The sequence below is a fragment of the Leptonychotes weddellii genome, chromosome 11 (assembly GCF_054177405.1).
Source record: "Leptonychotes weddellii isolate Sample4059 chromosome 11, ASM5417740v2, whole genome shotgun sequence".
NCBI classification, from domain to species: domain Eukaryota; kingdom Metazoa; phylum Chordata; class Mammalia; order Carnivora; family Phocidae; genus Leptonychotes; species Leptonychotes weddellii.
In genome coordinates, this window is record NC_138379.1 from 44,419,398 (window position 1) to 44,437,087 (window position 17,690).

At 46.4% G+C, this 17,690-nt stretch overlaps 2 protein-coding genes across 4 annotated transcripts; one reads left to right on the plus strand and one right to left on the minus strand.

Annotated features, from left to right (window-relative positions):
- Window positions 1-9,939: 9,939 nt before the first annotated feature.
- On the minus strand, window positions 9,940-10,819 carry TIMM10B (translocase of inner mitochondrial membrane 10B). Its single transcript, XM_006732743.3, has 3 exons — window positions 10,718-10,819; window positions 10,450-10,545; window positions 9,940-10,276 (listed from the first exon to the last, which is right to left on the minus strand). Exons 1-3 carry the CDS (start codon window positions 10,763-10,765, stop codon window positions 10,100-10,102), a joined length of 321 nt encoding a protein of 106 aa, XP_006732806.2. The 5' UTR covers window positions 10,766-10,819; the 3' UTR covers window positions 9,940-10,099.
- A 105-nt stretch (window positions 10,820-10,924) lies between these two features.
- On the plus strand, window positions 10,925-17,255 carry ARFIP2 (ARF interacting protein 2). Of its 3 annotated transcripts, none has more exons than XM_006732738.3 (8): window positions 10,925-11,056; window positions 11,836-11,976; window positions 12,235-12,331; window positions 13,038-13,156; window positions 13,334-13,555; window positions 14,057-14,214; window positions 14,363-14,537; window positions 14,980-17,255. In XM_006732738.3, exons 2-8 carry the CDS (start codon window positions 11,878-11,880, stop codon window positions 15,133-15,135), a joined length of 1,026 nt encoding a protein of 341 aa, XP_006732801.1. In that variant the 5' UTR covers window positions 10,925-11,056; window positions 11,836-11,877; the 3' UTR covers window positions 15,136-17,255. The 3 variants fall into 3 exon arrangements, with proteins under 3 accessions (XP_006732801.1, XP_030883363.1, XP_006732804.1); XM_031027503.2 differs by having other exon boundaries at window positions 10,930-11,056; window positions 14,861-14,986; XM_006732741.3 differs by lacking the exon at window positions 11,836-11,976 and having other exon boundaries at window positions 10,964-11,056.
- The last annotated feature ends 435 nt before the right edge of the window (window positions 17,256-17,690 follow it).

Consider the following 17,690-nt stretch of genomic DNA (forward strand, 5'->3'; position numbering starts at 1 on the left):
TGTTGGCTATAGCTTCAAAATCTATCCAGAATCCAACTATTTCTCACCACCTTAAGTGCTACAACCTTAGCCTATGTCACTCTCTCTTCTCACCTGGATTATTCCAGAGCCTTCTTAATGGGACTCCCTCCTTCCACCCTTGCCCCTACTATCTGTTCTTTCCAGAGCAGCCAGTGACCCTTTTCAAATACAGGCAGCTCGTCACTCCTCTGCTCAAAACTCACTAATGCCTTATCATCTCATTCCCTCAGGTGAAAGCCAAAACCCCAGATGGTCTCCAAGTTGCTATGTGATCAGCTGCCTATTACCTTTGGGACCTTCTCTTTCTACTCTCTCATTATTCACTCCACTTGAGATGTGCTTGGATCACACCAAGCATGCTCCCACCCCAGAGCATATGTACATATGTACATCTCTACTGTGTACCAATTAGGACATGTACAAGTTTTCTGTGCTTGTGTAACAAATTACCATAAACTAAGCAGCTTAAAGACAAACACCCATTTAGTATGTCACAGTTCTGTAGATCGATGTCCAGCATGGCTTGGCTGGGTTCTCTGCTCAGGGTATCATAAACCTGAAATCAAGATGTTGTCTGGGTTGAGTTCTCATCTGGAGGCTCTGGGGAGAAATCCCCTTCCAAGCTCATTCTTGTTGACAGGATTCAGATCATTGCAGTTGTAGGACTAGGTCCTGGTTTCCTTCCTGGCCATCAGCTGGGGGCCATGCTGAGGTCCTAGAAGCTACCCACCTTCCTTGCCTTATGGCCCATTCATCTTCAGGCCAGCAACAGTGCCTCAACCCCTTCTCAAGCTTGGAATCTTTCTGCATCCAGCCAGAGAAATCTCCCTGCTTTTAAAAAGTGCATGTGGTTAGGTCAGACCCACCCAGATAATATCCCTTTCTTATAGTCAGGTATGCCATATAATATAAGCTGATCACATAAGTAAAATCTATCATACTCATAGTCCTAGGGATTATGTAGGATGTGCACACAGGGAGTGAGAAATTCAGGACCATCTTGAAATTCTGCCTACCACATATGTCGTAATAACAAAAGGATCCCAAAATACAGTGGTTTGAACCTGATAGAAGTTCTTTTTTCCTCTTACATAACTGTCCAAGTAGAAATGCTTGAGGGCTAATACAGCAGCCTCTTAGTTGTTCTGCCTTCTCCAAGGAAGTTCTGTATCTTCAATGTCCAGGCAGGCTAGGTCTGCTAGGTCCCATCCCAGTCAGTGGAGGAAAGACGGGGAGGCACAGCCTTACTCTTAAGGGCACAATCTGGCAATGCACACATTATTCTATCACACGTACACACCTAGTTGAAAGGAAAGCTGCAAAATCTAATCTTTATTTTCAGTGGCCATGTGGCCAGATAAAAGTAAGGGGTTCTATTAGTAAAGGAAGAAGGGAACAATGGATACTGAGGGACAACTAGAGGCTTATACCACAGCGAACACTCTTCTTCCAGATGTCCACAAGCCTTATTCCCTCATTTCAAGTCTCTGCTCAAAGAGACCTCATAAATGACTTCTCTGACTACCCAGCATAAAATAACAACACTGTTCCCACCTTCCTCATCCTTCCTACCCTGCATTATTTTTCTCCACAGCATTTAATGCCATCTCATATAAATCTTTATTTGCTTATTGTCTATTTCCCCTGACTAGAAACATAAGCTCCATGGTGGCAGAGATTCTGATTGCTCTCTGCTCTAACCCCATCCCCTAGTGCTGGCACCAAGAGTAGGTAATTAGAAAATATTTGTGGAACAAATGCATAAATGTATAGCAATCTTCATTGATGAGAAAGGGGATCACCTCTGGAGTCAGACTGTCTGGATTAAAAACCTGACTCCACCACTCACTAGTTGTAGGGTATTTTGCCTCAGTTTCTTTTTTCTTTCTTTCTTTTTTTCTTTCTTCTTTCTTTCTTTCTTTCTTTTCTTTTCCTTTCTTTCTTTCCTTCTTCTTTTCTTTCTTTCTTTCTTTCTTTCTTTTTGTAAAATGAAAGTAATAGTATCTACCTTGCAGGGTTGCTGTAAGGATTAAATGAGTTAATGCCTGTAAAATGCTTAGAATAGAGCCTGGTCAATAATAAACACTTGATATAATTGATATGTTTTTGCTGTTTGTGGCACCCTACCAAATGCTGTTTACATAAAGGTGAACAAGTGCTCAGTGAATAGTAGTGCTCAGTGAGGGCAGGAATAAGGGCAGCCCTTTCTGGAAAGGGCAAAGAGTCACAGCAGGTCTTGAAGTTTATGGCCTTAAAACAACGGTTCTCTACACAGACAAGGACAGAAGGGAATCTGTTCAGTAGCCTCTACTGAACCCTCAATACCACTTAAAAATTGAATTATATTTTTTGCGTCAGTCCACTCTTCCATTCTGTGCAAATACTATTTCAAACCTGTACTCTCTCATCTTCCATTTTTTTGTTTTACTCTCCAATGATAATTTCACTTCAACTCCTATTAAAAAAAATTAGAGGAAACAGAAACAAGAGGATACACACACAATATATAGATAGATAGGTAAGTAGGTAGATAGATTTATTTTAAAGAACTGGCTCACATGATTGTGGGGGCTAGCAAGTCCAAAATCTGTAGGATAGGTTGCTAGAAACTCAGGCAGGAATTAATGCTGCAGTCTTGAGGCAGAATTTCTTCTTTGAGAAATCTCACTTTCTGCTCTTATGGTCTCCAACTGATTGAATGAATCCCACCCTCATTATTAAGAGTAGTTTTGTTACTTAAAGTTAACTAATTGTAGATGTTAACCACATCTATCAAATACCTTCACCGCAACACCTAGATTAGTGTTTGATTAAATAACGGTACTATAACCTAGCCGAGTTGACACATAACACTAACCATCACACATGATATTTAAAAGAAACTCTCTCAATCTCTCAATACCAATAAAAAAAACTTAGATCTGCTTTATCCATTCCTCCATCCTTCCTGTTACCAATAAGAGATGTTCCTCCTCTCTCTAAAGCCAAGCTCTAGACCTTTGCTCTGGAACCCTCTCTCCTGCCTTCACTTACTCAACAAATATTTATTGAGCATCAACTGTGTTGGGTACTATTTTAGATGTTTGGTTATATCACTCTACAGAGCAATAACATTGACAAAATTCCTGATTTATGACTTAGAGAATGTAAATTCTAGTGGGAGTTACAAGTGATAAATGATAAAAATGAGCCCCTTTACCCATTTCACCAATGGGTGAAGGGGACCAAAAGGTAAATAAAAATAAAAATAAATAGAACCTAGGCAGAGTATAATTATGAATCACGGACTGGCCAACAAACACATAGGATATGATTTAAAAGTCTCAATTTCCATAGAAATATTAGTGATCTTAATCTTCAACCTCTTCAGTAGAATCACATTTAGAGAACTTAAATCACTAATCTTGGGAAAGAAAATAATATCTTGAATCTGAAGGAAGAGAATTACCTGCAAAATTACCTGTTTAGATTAGATGATAAAACAAGCCTATTCCAAAAGTCTACACTATTTACTGTTTATGGGTGATAACAGTCTAAAATAGTCTTGCAGGAAAGAAAAAAATACAGTAATGCGTGTAAAACACTGCAGGAGACAATGCCAATATAAATAATTTTGTATAATCATGGTAGTATATAGAACAAATTTTATTAGAATCTTGATCCAGAATTAAAAAAAAAAACCAAAATAAGTTAATTATATAGTATGTGAGAAATGACAGTGCTATGGAAAAAAACAGCAGAATAAAGAGGATCAGGAGTGTCTGAAGGGAGGATAGGTTGCAATTTTAAATAGCGTAATCAGAATAAGCCTTAATAAAAATGAGACATCTAAGCAAAGACATGAAGGAAAGGAGGGTAGCCCTCCCCCTGTCTTTTGCTTGGTAAATTCTATTTCATCCTTCAGATCTTAGGTTCCAAATCACTCCTCTGGGAAGCTCTCCTTCATCCCCCACACAGGTTAGTACTACTGTATGTTCCCATTACAACACATATTTCTTCCTTGTGACATTCACCACAGTTGTGAGTACTTGTTCTATATTCACCTTCACCATATCTGTGTTAAGTTCCAAGAGAACAAGGATTGCATCTCTTTCATTCACCTCTGCATCTGCAGGGCTTAACAGTGTTGGTAAATACACTCACTCGGGTATTTGTGAAGTACTGAATATATGGACTAAAGTGGGACATACCCAAAAAAGGAAAAACAGAGTCCAGAATTAGCATAATGTGTCTGAGCACCACAAATAAATTGATCCTTTTATACCAAGGGTATGAGAATCAAAAACTGAGGAAAGAGGGTTGAAGATGAGGCCAGAGAGATCTTCTGGGACCTGATCACAGAAAGCCTCAGTTGTAACGCTAGAGTCTGAAGGTGACGGAAGGTGTTAGGTAGATGAGTACCATTATTTTTGTATTTTGCAAGAATCGCTCTCGACCAGTATGGAAAATGGATTGGTAGGTGTCTCCTAATAGCCATTCTCCTCCTCTTCCTTAGTAACAGAACTCCCAATTTTTAACTGGGTAAAAAAATGACTGGTAAGAATAAAATGACATTTCCCAGCCTCCCTTGTAACAAGGCCTGACCACATGACAAATTTCTGATGTGCAACTTTTCAGATGTGTCTTAAAGGGAGGAGGATATGCCCCTTCACCCACTCCCTGCTCCATTCTTCCCCTTGGAATGTTTGTGTGCAAAGTAAAGCTCCATCCTGGGTCACATGATTGAGAGTCATACCTTTGATACAACAAGCAGAAAGCTTAGGAGTAGCTTGGTTCTCGGATGACTGATGTCACACCAGTCTTGGATTAGATTTTTACTTGAAAAAGTTTGTGAGCCACTGTCATTTTTAGTCTCTTGTTACATATACCTTAGCTAAATGCTAACTAATCAAAGGGGTCCAGGCTCAAGGAAGAAGCTGTTAGGTGACTGCTGCTGTAATCTATACAAGAGCTGAAGAAAGTTCGATCCAGGTTCCGAGAGCAGAAGAGATGCGCTGCCATCAGGCCATCAGGCCGCTAGTGCCACAGGCGAAAGTTTGATCAAGGTAGTGACAAAGGACATGGAGAGAAAAGAAAGCGTTCAAGAAATATTTAAGCAGAATTATAATGCTTAGGAACTGAGTGGAAAACTTAGAATGACTGATTTGCTCCAGATGGAAGCTTTCAGGTGTTGACTGATCTGTGACTATTAAGGGCAGAAGATACCAACCAGTGAGATTAGGCATGAAAAACACCTCTAAATCACTGGCAAAACATCAAAAGTTAAATGCAGACTCGTTTCTGTCTCTTCCGATATTCAGCCTTTCCCTTCCTACGTAAATAGTAGACTGAGCTGGGAGGAAACTGCGAACTGTTCGTTCAACAAATATTTACCAAGCACGTATTATGTGCCAGGGACTGTGATAAGGGTACAATGGTGAGCAATACAGCCATGGACTGTGATCTCACGGTGCATGTAATTACCAACTGTTAGAAGTGCTACATGCCACAAACATGAGGAATTATGGAGCTGGAGTCTGGGAAGAGTTATGTGAGGAAATAGCATTCACACTAAGTACTCAAGAATGAGTAGGTAAAGTGAGGGGAAAGCACTGCAAGCCAGGAAATGGTGCAAAGGCCCCGAGATGGAATGGTACCTGACAGGTTAGAAGAATGGAGACGGCAGTGTGGTGAGAGCACAGAGAGGCAGCAAGTGAGGTGCAGCTCAATTCAGTTCAACAAACAATACTGACAGTCCAGTGTTTGATAGTCCATAAGATAAAGCTGAGGTGGGAGGGATGGGATCGTGCACGGTCTCAGAGGTCACATGTAGAATGCGTTCTTATCCTAAGAATGGGAAGCTATTGTGAGATTTTAAGCCTCAGTTTGTGTTTTCTGGCCTATGAATGGAGAAGAGATTGGAGGGATGCAGAAGTAGATATGAGGTAAAGTAGCAATTGCAGTAACACTGTTGGAAGAATGTAAAAATGGGGAGAAGCAGATAGAATCAAGGGATATTTAGAAACGTAAAACGTAAACAGATGGGATTTGGCAACTGAGTGAGGTTTCTATCTTCTGCAACTGGAGGAGTACTAGCTATAGGAGGAAAGCTGATGAGGAAAACATGCTGAGTTGGGGATATTTTTGAGACACTGAAGTGGGAATGTCAATCAAGTAGCTCAGAGGAGAGATCTAGGAGTAACTGAAGCTGAGTGCGGAGGACACAATCCTAGAAAAATGAGAAAGAAGAGGCCCTAAAGAAACCTTTAGATGTAAAGGCTGGAAGCAGGTGAGCCTCAAAGGAGGCTATAAAGCGTGGTGAAAGTAGTAGTAGAATCATGAGTGGGTCACAGACACCAATGAAAGACTGCCAATGGTGAGGAACTAGTCAATAGTTCCAGATGCTACTGAGAAGTGAAGTAAACTGAGGACTGGGAAATCAGGGATATGAGTCATTTGGTGGGCCAGGGTGACCTCATCAAGAACAATTTCAATAGAATAAATATTGTAGAAGTCAAAATAGACTGGGTGGAGGAATGGGAATAGAGAGAGCCACAGTATCCAAATGTTTTAAGAAGTTAAGCTGTGAAGTGGAAAACAATAGGATGATAGCTGGAGGGGAAATAAGGTAGTGGTTTGTTTTAACAGGAGAGTCTTTAGCATGTTTGAACAATGGTGACAATATAGTAAAATAGGAAAAAGTTAGAGATTCCCAAAGAAAGGACTAGGATTCAGAGCAGAAATAGGCACTGGCTTTGAGGCACGTTTGCCCTATTTAGATGGAGGGAAAGAATGATGCAGGTATAGGTGGGTGACCAAGTTGTGTTGTGAGATTTTGTGGGAACTCCTGATAGCTTCTACTTTTACCTATGAATTAAAAAATAAGGTTACTTGCAGAACACTGAAGAGAATAGTGAGGGTAATAAGAGGCTTAAGAATACTGATTTGAAGTAGTCATTGCAGGGAGCAGTGACTGGAAAAATCTAGTGGGATTATAGGGGTTGTGTCTCCATTTGATGCTGGTAACCATGAATTCATAGTGATATAAATCTGCTCTATAGTGATTTCCTTGGGCTTTTAGCTAGCTGTCCAAATGCAGAGACAAATGTCTCATTTTATCTGAGTCCAACAAAGAGATGACAAAGAAATTTAGTCTGTTCCAAGAGAATTAACTGGAATTTAAGCTGGACAAGAATCTAAAGACAGAAGGTGTTAATGGAAAGTAGAATCAATGGCTTGAATGCTCCAGTGAAATCAAAGAACAATAGTAAAGGAATATATCAATAAACAAAGTAAAAGGAATACAGTCAGTAAATAAGATGCTAGTAATAGTGTTTTAAAGATGGAGCAGTTTGGGGTAATGACAATGGCCAGGACATAACTAAGGGAGTGGGTGGCTAAGACAAGAGTGGAAATCATTGGAGACTGAGGCAAGGAACTAAGAAACCAAAATACTGAATGGACTGTCTGGTAACATTAAAGTATCAAGGGGTTGTTATAGGAAGACCAAGGGCTAGCTATTTTGAGGAAAGTAGGAGAGCTGTGGTTACTAAGGACAAGTAATGAGAGAGGGTGGTATAGTTGAATAGGCTCAAAGGAATCAGACTTTACAAAGTAGGCCGTTAAGTTCTGAAGCCACAATGGCAATACCAACTCTGTCTCCAATATGTATTTGTGTTAAGAGAGCTCTGTTAACTATATTCTTGTGTTGTGCTTAAAACATCACACTGCTCTCATTACACCAATGATACCACTTTATGGCAAGACCTGAGGGAGATGTCAGTGATTATAAAAGATGGATAACAGGAGTAGGGTTTTTCTCCTAAGTACTGAACATGTTTATAAACAGAGAGAAAAGAAGACGTTAAAAACTTAAGGGATTAACTAATGGATTACACTGAAGGATACTTGTTTTTCCAAGCCTAGGGACAGGCTGGGTGCAGATGAGCAAGCAAAGATAAACTCTAGAAATTCAAAGAACATAGCCTCTAGAGTCAAGACAGTTCTTGTTCTTAGCCCTTCTCCAGCAAGTAGTAATTATGTGACATGGAAACACAGACAATTCACAATGGAAATTTACTGCAAGGATACACACAAATGTCCATGTGGAAGAGTCCTTCCACCAGCACCACAGTATTCCAGGTCCCCATTACCATCTTAGATTGGTTAAGTTCACAAGCTGTTTTAGCTGTAGTTATGCTTTCCAAGGAGAGAACTTTATTGGGTAGACACAAAGCTACTCAGTAGGGAAGTTTCTGGTCAGCAACTTATATGTTCCTAGCAAAACCTTCTGTTCAAGATTTAGGAGCTAAAGAGGCAAAAAGCTGTTTGGAGCCACTTTTCTCAAGAGGTTAACTATGTATAAGACAGGGTTCTGGTACATTCTGGATTCTTGCTTCCTCATCCATTAAGTGGAGATAATATCTCTTACTTGTAGTTTTGCTATAAAGATTAAAGCAGGACATTTATCAGTATCAGGACCCATACAAATTGGGTGGCTCAATGGATATTTTGAGAGGCAGCCTGGTGTAGTAAAAAGTACATGGATTTTAAAGTCAGATCTGTATCTGTAAGGGTCTGCTACTAGACAATTTCAACTTCCTGATCCACACAGGGGGGAAAAATGTCTGCTCTGTGGGTGGTTGTAAAGAGTTTTTTTTATTATTGTGGGAGCCAATGTTTAAGAGCTTCCATTTCCTCTGTAAAAAATGAAACATGGTCACCTGATGGGGAATAGTTGGACGTGAAGTGGGGGATAAGGAGAACAGTGAAGGTGTAAAATAATTGCCATGGTGATTAGGAGATGAAATACACCAGGAAGCCACAAAGGGTTGCTTGTTGGTAGTGAGGGTTTGGTTGAAATTGGAGACCTTGAATATTTAGTGCCGTTCATTACACAGCTGTGTTTTTCTCTAGCAGTCTGAATGGAGGAACAGAAGAGATAAAAACAGCTGGAATGATACAAAAAGGACATTAAGGGAGGCAAGAAAATGCGGTGATGGAGCAACAGGCCATTCAGACTGCTGAATACAGAAGTAAATTTCACAAGGAGGGGAATAATGAGAGAAAAATGGGGAGACTCAATATGGAAATAACAAGGACAGCGGGAACAATGTAGGGTAGAGGATGGAAGAGCTGAAATTATAGACATGCAGGTAACGATAAAGCGGTCCCAAGGATTTGCTTTATCCCTTTTTCCCCATAACCACCATCGTCTACTTCTCCCTTGGGCTTCTGTCCCTCAGGTCTGGCTATATTGCAGAATATGGTCCCCCAAGTTTCCCCTTTCTGACTGCTCCTGAAGAAAAGCACACAGACCTTGGTGTAAAGGCTTTACCACTCATCCTGGGGTAGAGAGAAAATAGTAAGAAAGTAACAACTTGGGAAATGGTTGAAGTTCCAGAACACCCCAAAATTCTTAGAGGTTTCATCTCTGTTCTGGGGCTACTGACTTCCCAGGAGGCACTGCCTAAATACCTTGTCCGTTCTTTCTTTTTTTTTTTTTCTTCTGTCTGTGATTTCTTTATCTGTTATCCTTGGTTATCTCCTTTACCTACATCTAGCAGAATTCCTTAGAGTCCACAAAAAGAGTTATGAATGGAAAAAAAAAAAAAAAAGAGTTATGAATCAATGTACACCTGGCTCACAAATGAGCCATTTAAGTCAGACAGATTTAAGTGAAGGACAGCTAGAAAGAGGTCTCATTTTTCTCTGCCATCTGGGCAGGAATCAACTTCCTGTTGATGTTACTAACATTAAAACTGTACCCACAGACCTTGCTTTAACCAGGTGCCTGGGAATGTTAAGGTTTTCCTTCTACACAGAGAAGGCAATTTCTCCACTGCCAGGGCTGAAGCCAACAGATATGCACTAACTGACAGAATAAAGGATGGTGCCAATACAATGGGCAAAGCTTCCCCGCCCAGAACATAAACCAAAGAGAGTAAAAGCGGGTTTATTGGCTCCAGGAAAAGGAGCAATAGTACCCAGCTCTCAGGAAACCCCTCGCTCTATATACAGGCTGCATCCAGCCCAAGGTCCACTGGCTCCTTCAATTTGAGGGTCCATCCAGTGCCTCCCTTCCTGGGGCTGGGGAGGGCTAGCTGCCTGATGGTGAGGTTCCGGACTGTTTAGCAGCAACACCAGGCCCAGCTGAGGCAGCCTCGTAGTCTGCGATGCGGCGTTGTACCAGAGCAGGCATGAGCTGCACATAAGCGGCCATGAGGCGGTGGTTGGAATGGATCAGCTTCCCAGCACAGCTGTGCAAACAGGCTTCCTGGAAGGAAGACAGGGTGAAGTAGAGGCCAAAGGTGTCCTGTCGGGTCCGTCTCCTTCCTTCCCATCCCTAGCCTAGGGGCGAGGGTCGTGGAAAGGCCAGGGCCAGAGGCAGGGGAAGTCGGGGTGGGGAACAGTCTACGGCGAACCTCCCTACAGAGTTCCCCACCTAACCTCCTCAGCATCCAGAGCTCGGTGGTGCAGGCTGGGCACGCAGCGCTGGAAGCAGAGTTCCGTCATCCGATTGTAGACCAAAAGGAAGTCCCGCAACTAGGAGAAAAGGGGACAAAGAACTCAGCGATACAGGGGCACCTCGAGGCCGCGTCGCTTGAGGTTTCCCAGGACCGCACGCCACAACCCGACGTTCCCAGCCCTCGGATATCCAGCCAAATGGACAAGGGTGCTAGCTGAACTTATGGCCCTGCAGCGACTTAGCACTCACGTTTCTCAGCTGCTGCTGCTGCTGCTGCTGCTGCTGCTGGGGCTCCATCGTGCCACCGCGCACAGTACGTCACTTCCCTACAGCGTCTTGGAAACGCCCCGGAAGTGCTCTCTCCTGGCTCCCCAGGGACTGAGGGGTTGGCTCAAGGATCGCCCGGCCCCCGGCAAACGTCATTTCCGCCCTTAGAATCTGCGACGTGGCCGGCTTCTTCTGCCCGGGAGGGGACGTAACTTCCGCCGAGTCCCTGACCTGCTGCTAGGATCGCGACGGGAACTGGAGCCCGAGGTCCCCGCGCGGCCCGGGCCTGGCGCCCTGAGGGGAAGAGCGGCCCGGCCCGAGGTGAGAAGGACATACTTGGGCGAGGGGAAGTTGAACGCACGAAACTGCCCTGAGGGAAAGATGCCACTGAGCCCTGGGGAAAGGATGAGGACACACCTGATGCCCAGGTGTATGGGGGGGGCGGGGACTGACACACCTGGGGGACATAACTGACTTTGGAAGGGATCACTATGTTCTGGGAAAAAGAGGCTTTTTCCAGAGGCCGAGAACATACACCAACTGATTCAACTAAGGCCTGGGGGGGAGGGCCCGAGGAAGGGGAGGTGCATGGGATGGAGGAGGGGGAGACCACCTGAAGGAAAGGGGAAGAAACACTAAGGGAGTGTGAAAGGTCAAGCAATGGAGAGCATACCTGAATGGGAGGAGTAGGCTCCTGAGCCTTGGAAAGGGGTTAATCTGATGGGGGGAAACAGCTGCATGGGGATAAGTTCCAAGACAGCACAGACCTTATCTCTCTTGGTCACTGCTGTGACCTCAAATAATGCATGACACATAGTAGGCACTTATTCAATGTCTGTTGAATGATTGAATGCATGAATGATCACCTGAATCCTGGTGGGGTTGGGGGTTCATGAGAAGACATCTGGGGCCTGGGTGTGCATGTGGAAAGATACGCACCTTGGAGGGGAGAAATACATATCCATGAGAAGAGGAGTGGTGTCCCAACCCCAGAATACTCAAGTCTTGGGACAACCCCCAAAATCTCTGAAATGGTGGGGGAGACCTTTCTTTCTGGAGTACTGGCCAGTTTCCAGAACTGTCTGTGTTGGGCTTTGCAGGGCGCTGGGGTGGAGACTTTGACTCCAGTCCCTTCCCTAGCCATGACGGACGGGATCCTAGGGAAGGCAGCCACAATGGAGATCCCCATCCATGGGAACGGTGAAGCTGGGCAGCTTCCTGAGGATGATGGGCTGGAGCAGGTGCTTCTGTTTGATTCTTCTCCATATTGTTTCAATTTAGGAATCCTAAATCAAAAGCCCTGGGCTCTCACCCCATTCCATTAGTTTTCCCCTAACTTGTTTAACTCCCTCCAATCTTTTTACAAATCTTCATTCTGATTCTATGCAGACTTCCCTTGTGTGCTCTCTCTGTGATGCTTCAATCCAAGCTTGTTCTCACCCCCCAAATGCTTCAGCTGCCCCAATGTTCCTGAAGCCCCCCTCTTCTCTGGCCTATAGGACCTCCAGCAGGTGATGGTATCAGGACCCAACCTCAATGAAACCAGCATTGTGTCTGGTGGCTATGGGGGCTCTGGTGATGGACTCATCCCCACAGGTATGAATGATCAGAACAGGACAGGAAGTTTGAGTGGAGAGAGGGAGGGGAATGGTTCTGGGGAGTATAGGATATGTCTAAGATAGCTTGAATTATGTCTGGAGATCTTGGGAACTTCTGCTAGTATGAGCAGGGTTGTCCAACTGCTCCCACTTGCCATTTAGCCCCTGAGATGTGACCATTTGTCCTTTCTCTGCTGCTACCACTCGAATCACATTAAGAACTCTGTTTCAAAGAAGTTCTCCCTGCTTCGGAGCTTGAGACTGATTTGGATCTCTGAAGCTTCTCAGAGTTTTGCTTTAGACTCTAAAGTTTAGAGAAGCAAATACCCTTGAATCTCACACTGACTAGGATTCCACATGAGAATGTCAGTGAGGTTTCCTGTTATCAGCACCCACTGTCCTTGACCTGCCATTCCATTCTCAGCATATTTTCTTCCATTTTCTCTGCCCCTGTACACCAGCAACTCCCTCCCCCCACTCCAGCCCCCATCACCACCTCAGAAGGAGGCCAGATATATATTGGGATTTGGGTCTCAGGGCACAAAGTATGAGTTCTTCCTAGTGAGTAGGAGAATCTCATTGTCTCTAGTTTCTGCTACTTCAGGGAAGTCATTTTCATATGCTGGGTGGGAGGTATGGGTGGAGCTACAAAGATGTCTGGTCCTATCTGAGAGAGGCTGGTGTCAGAGAACTTGGTTCTTTAGGGTCTGGCCGCCATCCATCTCACAGTACCACTCCTGCTGGACCTGGAGATGAGGTGGCTCGGGGCATCGCTGGAGAGAAGTTTGACATTGTCAAGAAATGGGGCATCAACACATATAAGGTGGGATTTAAGCACTTTTCCCTTCCCCCAAACTTCCCCTGGGTACCTTTTCCCCATCTTCCAGATGCCACTATCCCATCTATGGCTGAGACTAGGAGTGTGGGGATGATAGGGTCAATACCTGTTTGGGGGGCAGAGTGCTAGGGTCTCTGACCTATTCCCCCACTTCCCAATCAGTGCACAAAGCAGCTGTTATCAGAGCGATTTGGCCGAGGCTCCCGGACTGTGGACCTGGAGCTAGAGCTGCAGATTGAGTTGCTGCGTGAGACGAAGCGCAAGTATGAGAGTGTCCTGCAGCTGGGCCGGGCACTGACAGCCCACCTCTACAGCCTGCTGCAGACCCAGCATGCACTAGGTGACGCCTTTGCTGACCTCAGCCAGAAGTCCCCAGAGCTTCAGGTGCCTTGGTCAGGCCAAAGAGGGTGGGGGGACTGGGCCCGGGCCCTCCCAGGCAGTCAGCCCTCAGCCTCCCTCCCTCCCTCCTGCAGCCCAGAGGGAGAACCCCTCCAGGGTAGGCCCAGCCCTACCCCCAGCAGCACTCACCCGTGGAGGCAGCCTAAGGGTTTGTACAGAGGTTCAGAAGTTGGAGGGGTGGGGGAGGCGGCACACTAGATGCCTCACAAGTAACCCTTCTCTGCATCAGTGCTCAGCCTAATCAGAGCCCCTCCCTTGCCTGCTGCACTAGCTTTCCCTGTTCTAGTCCTGTGAACTTATCTGAGAACCCCACTCCCACATTCCTACCCCAGCCATCTCTGGGGTGGCCCCACTAACTTTCTGGCTAAGAGAGCCTTTGCCAGTTTCCATGGCTGTTTCCTCCCTGGGGAGGAGGGGAATGAGGGCCCTATAGCTTTAGTCAGGTAGGAACTGTTGCTCAAGGCCTGTCCTCCCTTCCGCCCTCAGGAGGAATTTGGCTACAATGCAGAAACACAGAAGCTGCTGTGCAAGAATGGAGAGACACTGCTAGGGGCTGTGAACTTCTTTGTCTCTAGCATCAACACATTGGTCACCAAGACCATGGAAGACACACTCATGACTGTCAAACAGTATGAGGCTGCCAGGTGTGGGCACCAGCAGGGCCTAGAGTTCTGGGAGTTGGCTGGCATGGGTGGAAGTTTGAGCTTTGGGGTCATAAGAACTGAGGAAGGAAAGGAGAGTATGTGTGGAGGACACTGGGGTGGAGACCAGCCTGTATCACCCCTTCCCCAGGCTGGAATATGATGCCTACCGAACAGACTTAGAGGAGCTGAGCCTAGGCCCCCGGGATGCAGGGACGCGTGGTCGACTCGAGAGTGCCCAGGCAACTTTCCAGGCCCATCGGGACAAATATGAGAAGCTGCGGGGAGATGTGGCCATCAAGCTCAAGTTCCTGGAAGAAAACAAGGTGCCAACCCCACCCCTTTAATCCCAGCCCACCTTCCCATCTGTAACACTGACCTTCTATCCCTGACACCCTCCCCAGTACTGGATGGGGGAAATGCAGCCTGGCTAAGGGGTGGGATCTTCCCCCAGCCCCTTCACCCCCTGGACCTTCCTAGTCACCCACCCTCCAATCCCTGGCCCTTTTCTATTGGAGGATTTGGCTGCTGATCCCAGGAACATAACTGGGAAAAATCATCCCCTGAGCTGGGGTACCAGAACCCCAAGCCCAGCAAATCAAGTCAGGTTTCTCCCATCAGACTGACCCTTATCCTTTGACTCCCTTAGTGGAGGTCAGCCCCCACCCTAAAAGCACCATCAGAGCAGAATCCATGTACCCCTGGTCTGGGCTCAGGCTCAAGAAGGGCATCTGAGTCCAGTCTCAGCTGACCCTGCTGGACCCCCAGATCAAGGTGATGCATAAGCAGCTGCTGCTCTTCCACAATGCCGTGTCCGCCTACTTTGCTGGGAACCAGAAACAGCTGGAGCAGACCCTGCAGCAGTTCAACATCAAGCTGCGGCCTCCAGGAGCTGAGAAGCCCTCCTGGCTAGAGGAGCAGTGAGCTGCTCCTAACCAAACCTGGCTATCAAGAAGGACATTGGGAGAGGCAGTCCCAGGGTGGGGGAGATTGGACATGGGACATCCCTTGCCACCTGCCCTCTGGCTTGGGTTCCCTTTCCCTGGCTGGGGCCTGACACCAGTTTTGCCCACGCTGCTGTGGGTAGGGTGGGGGCTTGCAGGCCCAGCAGCTGCTGCCCTGTCCTTTATCTTCCTGGCCACTGGGCTTCATTCCCAGATCTTTTCCTTCCACTCCACAGCCAAAGGCTATGACAGAACCACTCCCTGGCCAATGGCATTACTCCTCAGGCCTGTCCCCAGATCCTGGGGTGTGCCCCCTGACCAATGGCAGAGCCTCAAAAGGCCCTGTCAGCCAATGGCAGCTCTTCTTGGGCTCCCCTGGGCCATGATGTTGCCTCCAGTACCCTTTGTCCCTCCTCTATGCGTCCCCCATTGCAGAGAAGGGGACTGGGACCAAAGGGGTGGGGATAATGGGGAGCCCCATTTCTGGTCCTGCATCTGAATGGGCTTCCCCTCACCTACCCACCCAGTTTAATTGTGCTTAGAGCCCTGGAAGATTGGGACCTAGCACTAGGAATAAACCTTTCATAAAAGCAGGCCCAGTGAGGTCAATTTGTGGGGGGACTCTAGGAGGGCGGGCTGGGTGGAGAAATGCTCAGTCTAATCATACACCAAAATCCTGTCAAGCCAGAAGAGCAGAGGCCAGATAGCTGGAAGTCACAGGTTTCAGGAACAGTCTGAGAGCCTACTCTTCCCCCAGCCCCAGCTGGAGCCAAAGCTTTATTTGCTCTTCAGACCAGCACTGAGATAGCTATGGTCTTAAGAGCACAGGGCCTAGAGGGGGTTGGGCCCACTGACCTTCATCAGCCATTCATTCATAGAGCAAATATTTACTGAGTGCTTTTATTTGCCAGGCACTGCTCTAGACCCCGGGGATACATCAGTGAATAAAACACAGTCCCTTCCCGTATTGCTTAAGGCCTAGTGGGGGATAGAGACATGTAACCAAGCAACTACAATGCAGTGATGAGTACTAGGATACAGAAGTTCAGGGAGCTGTGGGAGTGCAGAGGAGGGGCGTCTAGCCAAGACTGGAGTGGAGATGGGCTATCACCTTGAAAACTAAGACCTGAACGGCAAGTAGACACAGTCAGGCAAAGAATAGAAGAGCAACCTAAGCAAAGAGGCCAGCATATGTGAAGGCCCTGATAGGACTTGGGAGGAATTCAGTTTGGAATGAAAAGTGGAAGGGAGTGGCTAGAGAAGGACTACAGAGGTGAGGCAGTGAGGGGTCACACTGGGCCTGTTCAGGCTTATGATTAAGGACTTTTGCCCTTAGGAGAAAGGGAGCTGTCAAGCTTTTTCAAGCACGAGTTTGATGACATGGGGGAAATCTAAAGTTGAGGAAAGTAGTCCTCATGAGGCTTGAAATAGTGTTATACAGACCCAAGCCCCCTCACACTGGGTAGTCTAGTAACCCTGGCCCCAAACCCAAAAGCAAGCATGAATCCTGAGGCTCATTCACAAGCATTGGAGTACCTGTGCTGGGTGCCCGAAGTCAACATGCGGATGAGAGGTTGAGGGTGCACCCAGGTGTTGAGCCCATATCAAGCTTGTTTGAGGCAAGAAATCTCCCCGATGGCACTTTGATTCAGTCAGTGCCCAGGTACCATCACTTCTGTGCTCCTTGACCCAGGAGAGCCCCAGAATTTTTCAACATTGTCCACTACCTCTCTGGAGGGCTGAAGGAAGAAGACAACCCAGTCAGCAGGTTCTCAGCCCTGAGATCCATGCAGCCTGATTTTGTTCTTTGCCACAGATACTGCAGCTCCCAGGCAGCCTTTCTGGGGTTGACTCAGCCTGCAGCCGTCTGACTGGGGCTTGATTATTAGGTTGGGTGCTTCACATACAAAGCCCCACTTTGTGGCCATTGGGGACTTCCAACATGAAATACGGTACTGAATCTCCAGGTGACTGGAGGCAGGCTCTAAAGCAGAGCTCAAACTGAGCTAAGGGCCCTCAGTTTCTTCCCCTGTAAAACACAGCTAATAAGAGAAGATGCCTATTACGATTATGAGTATTAAAGGAGACACTATATGTAAAGTGATTCGTTATGTTTCTGGCACATAATAAGCACTCGGTCCCTGTTAACTTTATTATAGTTTTTATTATTTTCCACTGGGGCTTCTTTTCCACAATGCAATGATTCTGAATTGCTCTGGTTTTTGGAGTGTGGAAGGGAATCGCTGGATGGTCGGAACCGTAATCTCCTCGCGAGGGGGCTCCTGAGGGAGGGCCAGGCACACAGCCAAATCCAGTCCCCCAACCTTTCACCCCGTCCGCCCCTTCTCCTAGCGCTCTGGGTACTGCCCTTCCACCTGGGGGGCCTTACGCCGCCCAGGGATCCGTGCCGAGGTACAGACTATATCCGTGTCCCCCTCCGCAGTAGAGAGCACACTAGCATATTCCGAAGGTGCCCCCAAGAAAGACGGGAGGGCCCGGACCGGCTCCCAGAGTCCGAAATCTCTGCTGCCCAGC

Coding starts and splice junctions, on each gene's coding strand:
- TIMM10B (XM_006732743.3), bottom strand. CDS start 10,765: ATGGAGCCCCAGCAGCAGCAGCAGCAGCAGCAGCAGCAGCTGAGAAAC. Junction 10,546..10,717: donor AGCAGCAGCAGCTGAGAAAC/GTGAGTGCTAAG, acceptor CTTTTCTCCTAG/TTGCGGGACTTCCTTTTGGT. Junction 10,277..10,449: donor GAGCTCTGGATGCTGAGGAG/GTTAGGTGGGGA, acceptor TCTTCCTTCCAG/GAAGCCTGTTTGCACAGCTG.
- ARFIP2 (XM_006732738.3), top strand. CDS start 11,878: ATGACGGACGGGATCCTAGGGAAGGCAGCCACAATGGAGATCCCCATC. Junction 12,332..13,037: donor TGATGGACTCATCCCCACAG/GTATGAATGATC, acceptor TTGGTTCTTTAG/GGTCTGGCCGCCATCCATCT. Junction 14,215..14,362: donor AAACAGTATGAGGCTGCCAG/GTGTGGGCACCA, acceptor CCCCTTCCCCAG/GCTGGAATATGATGCCTACC.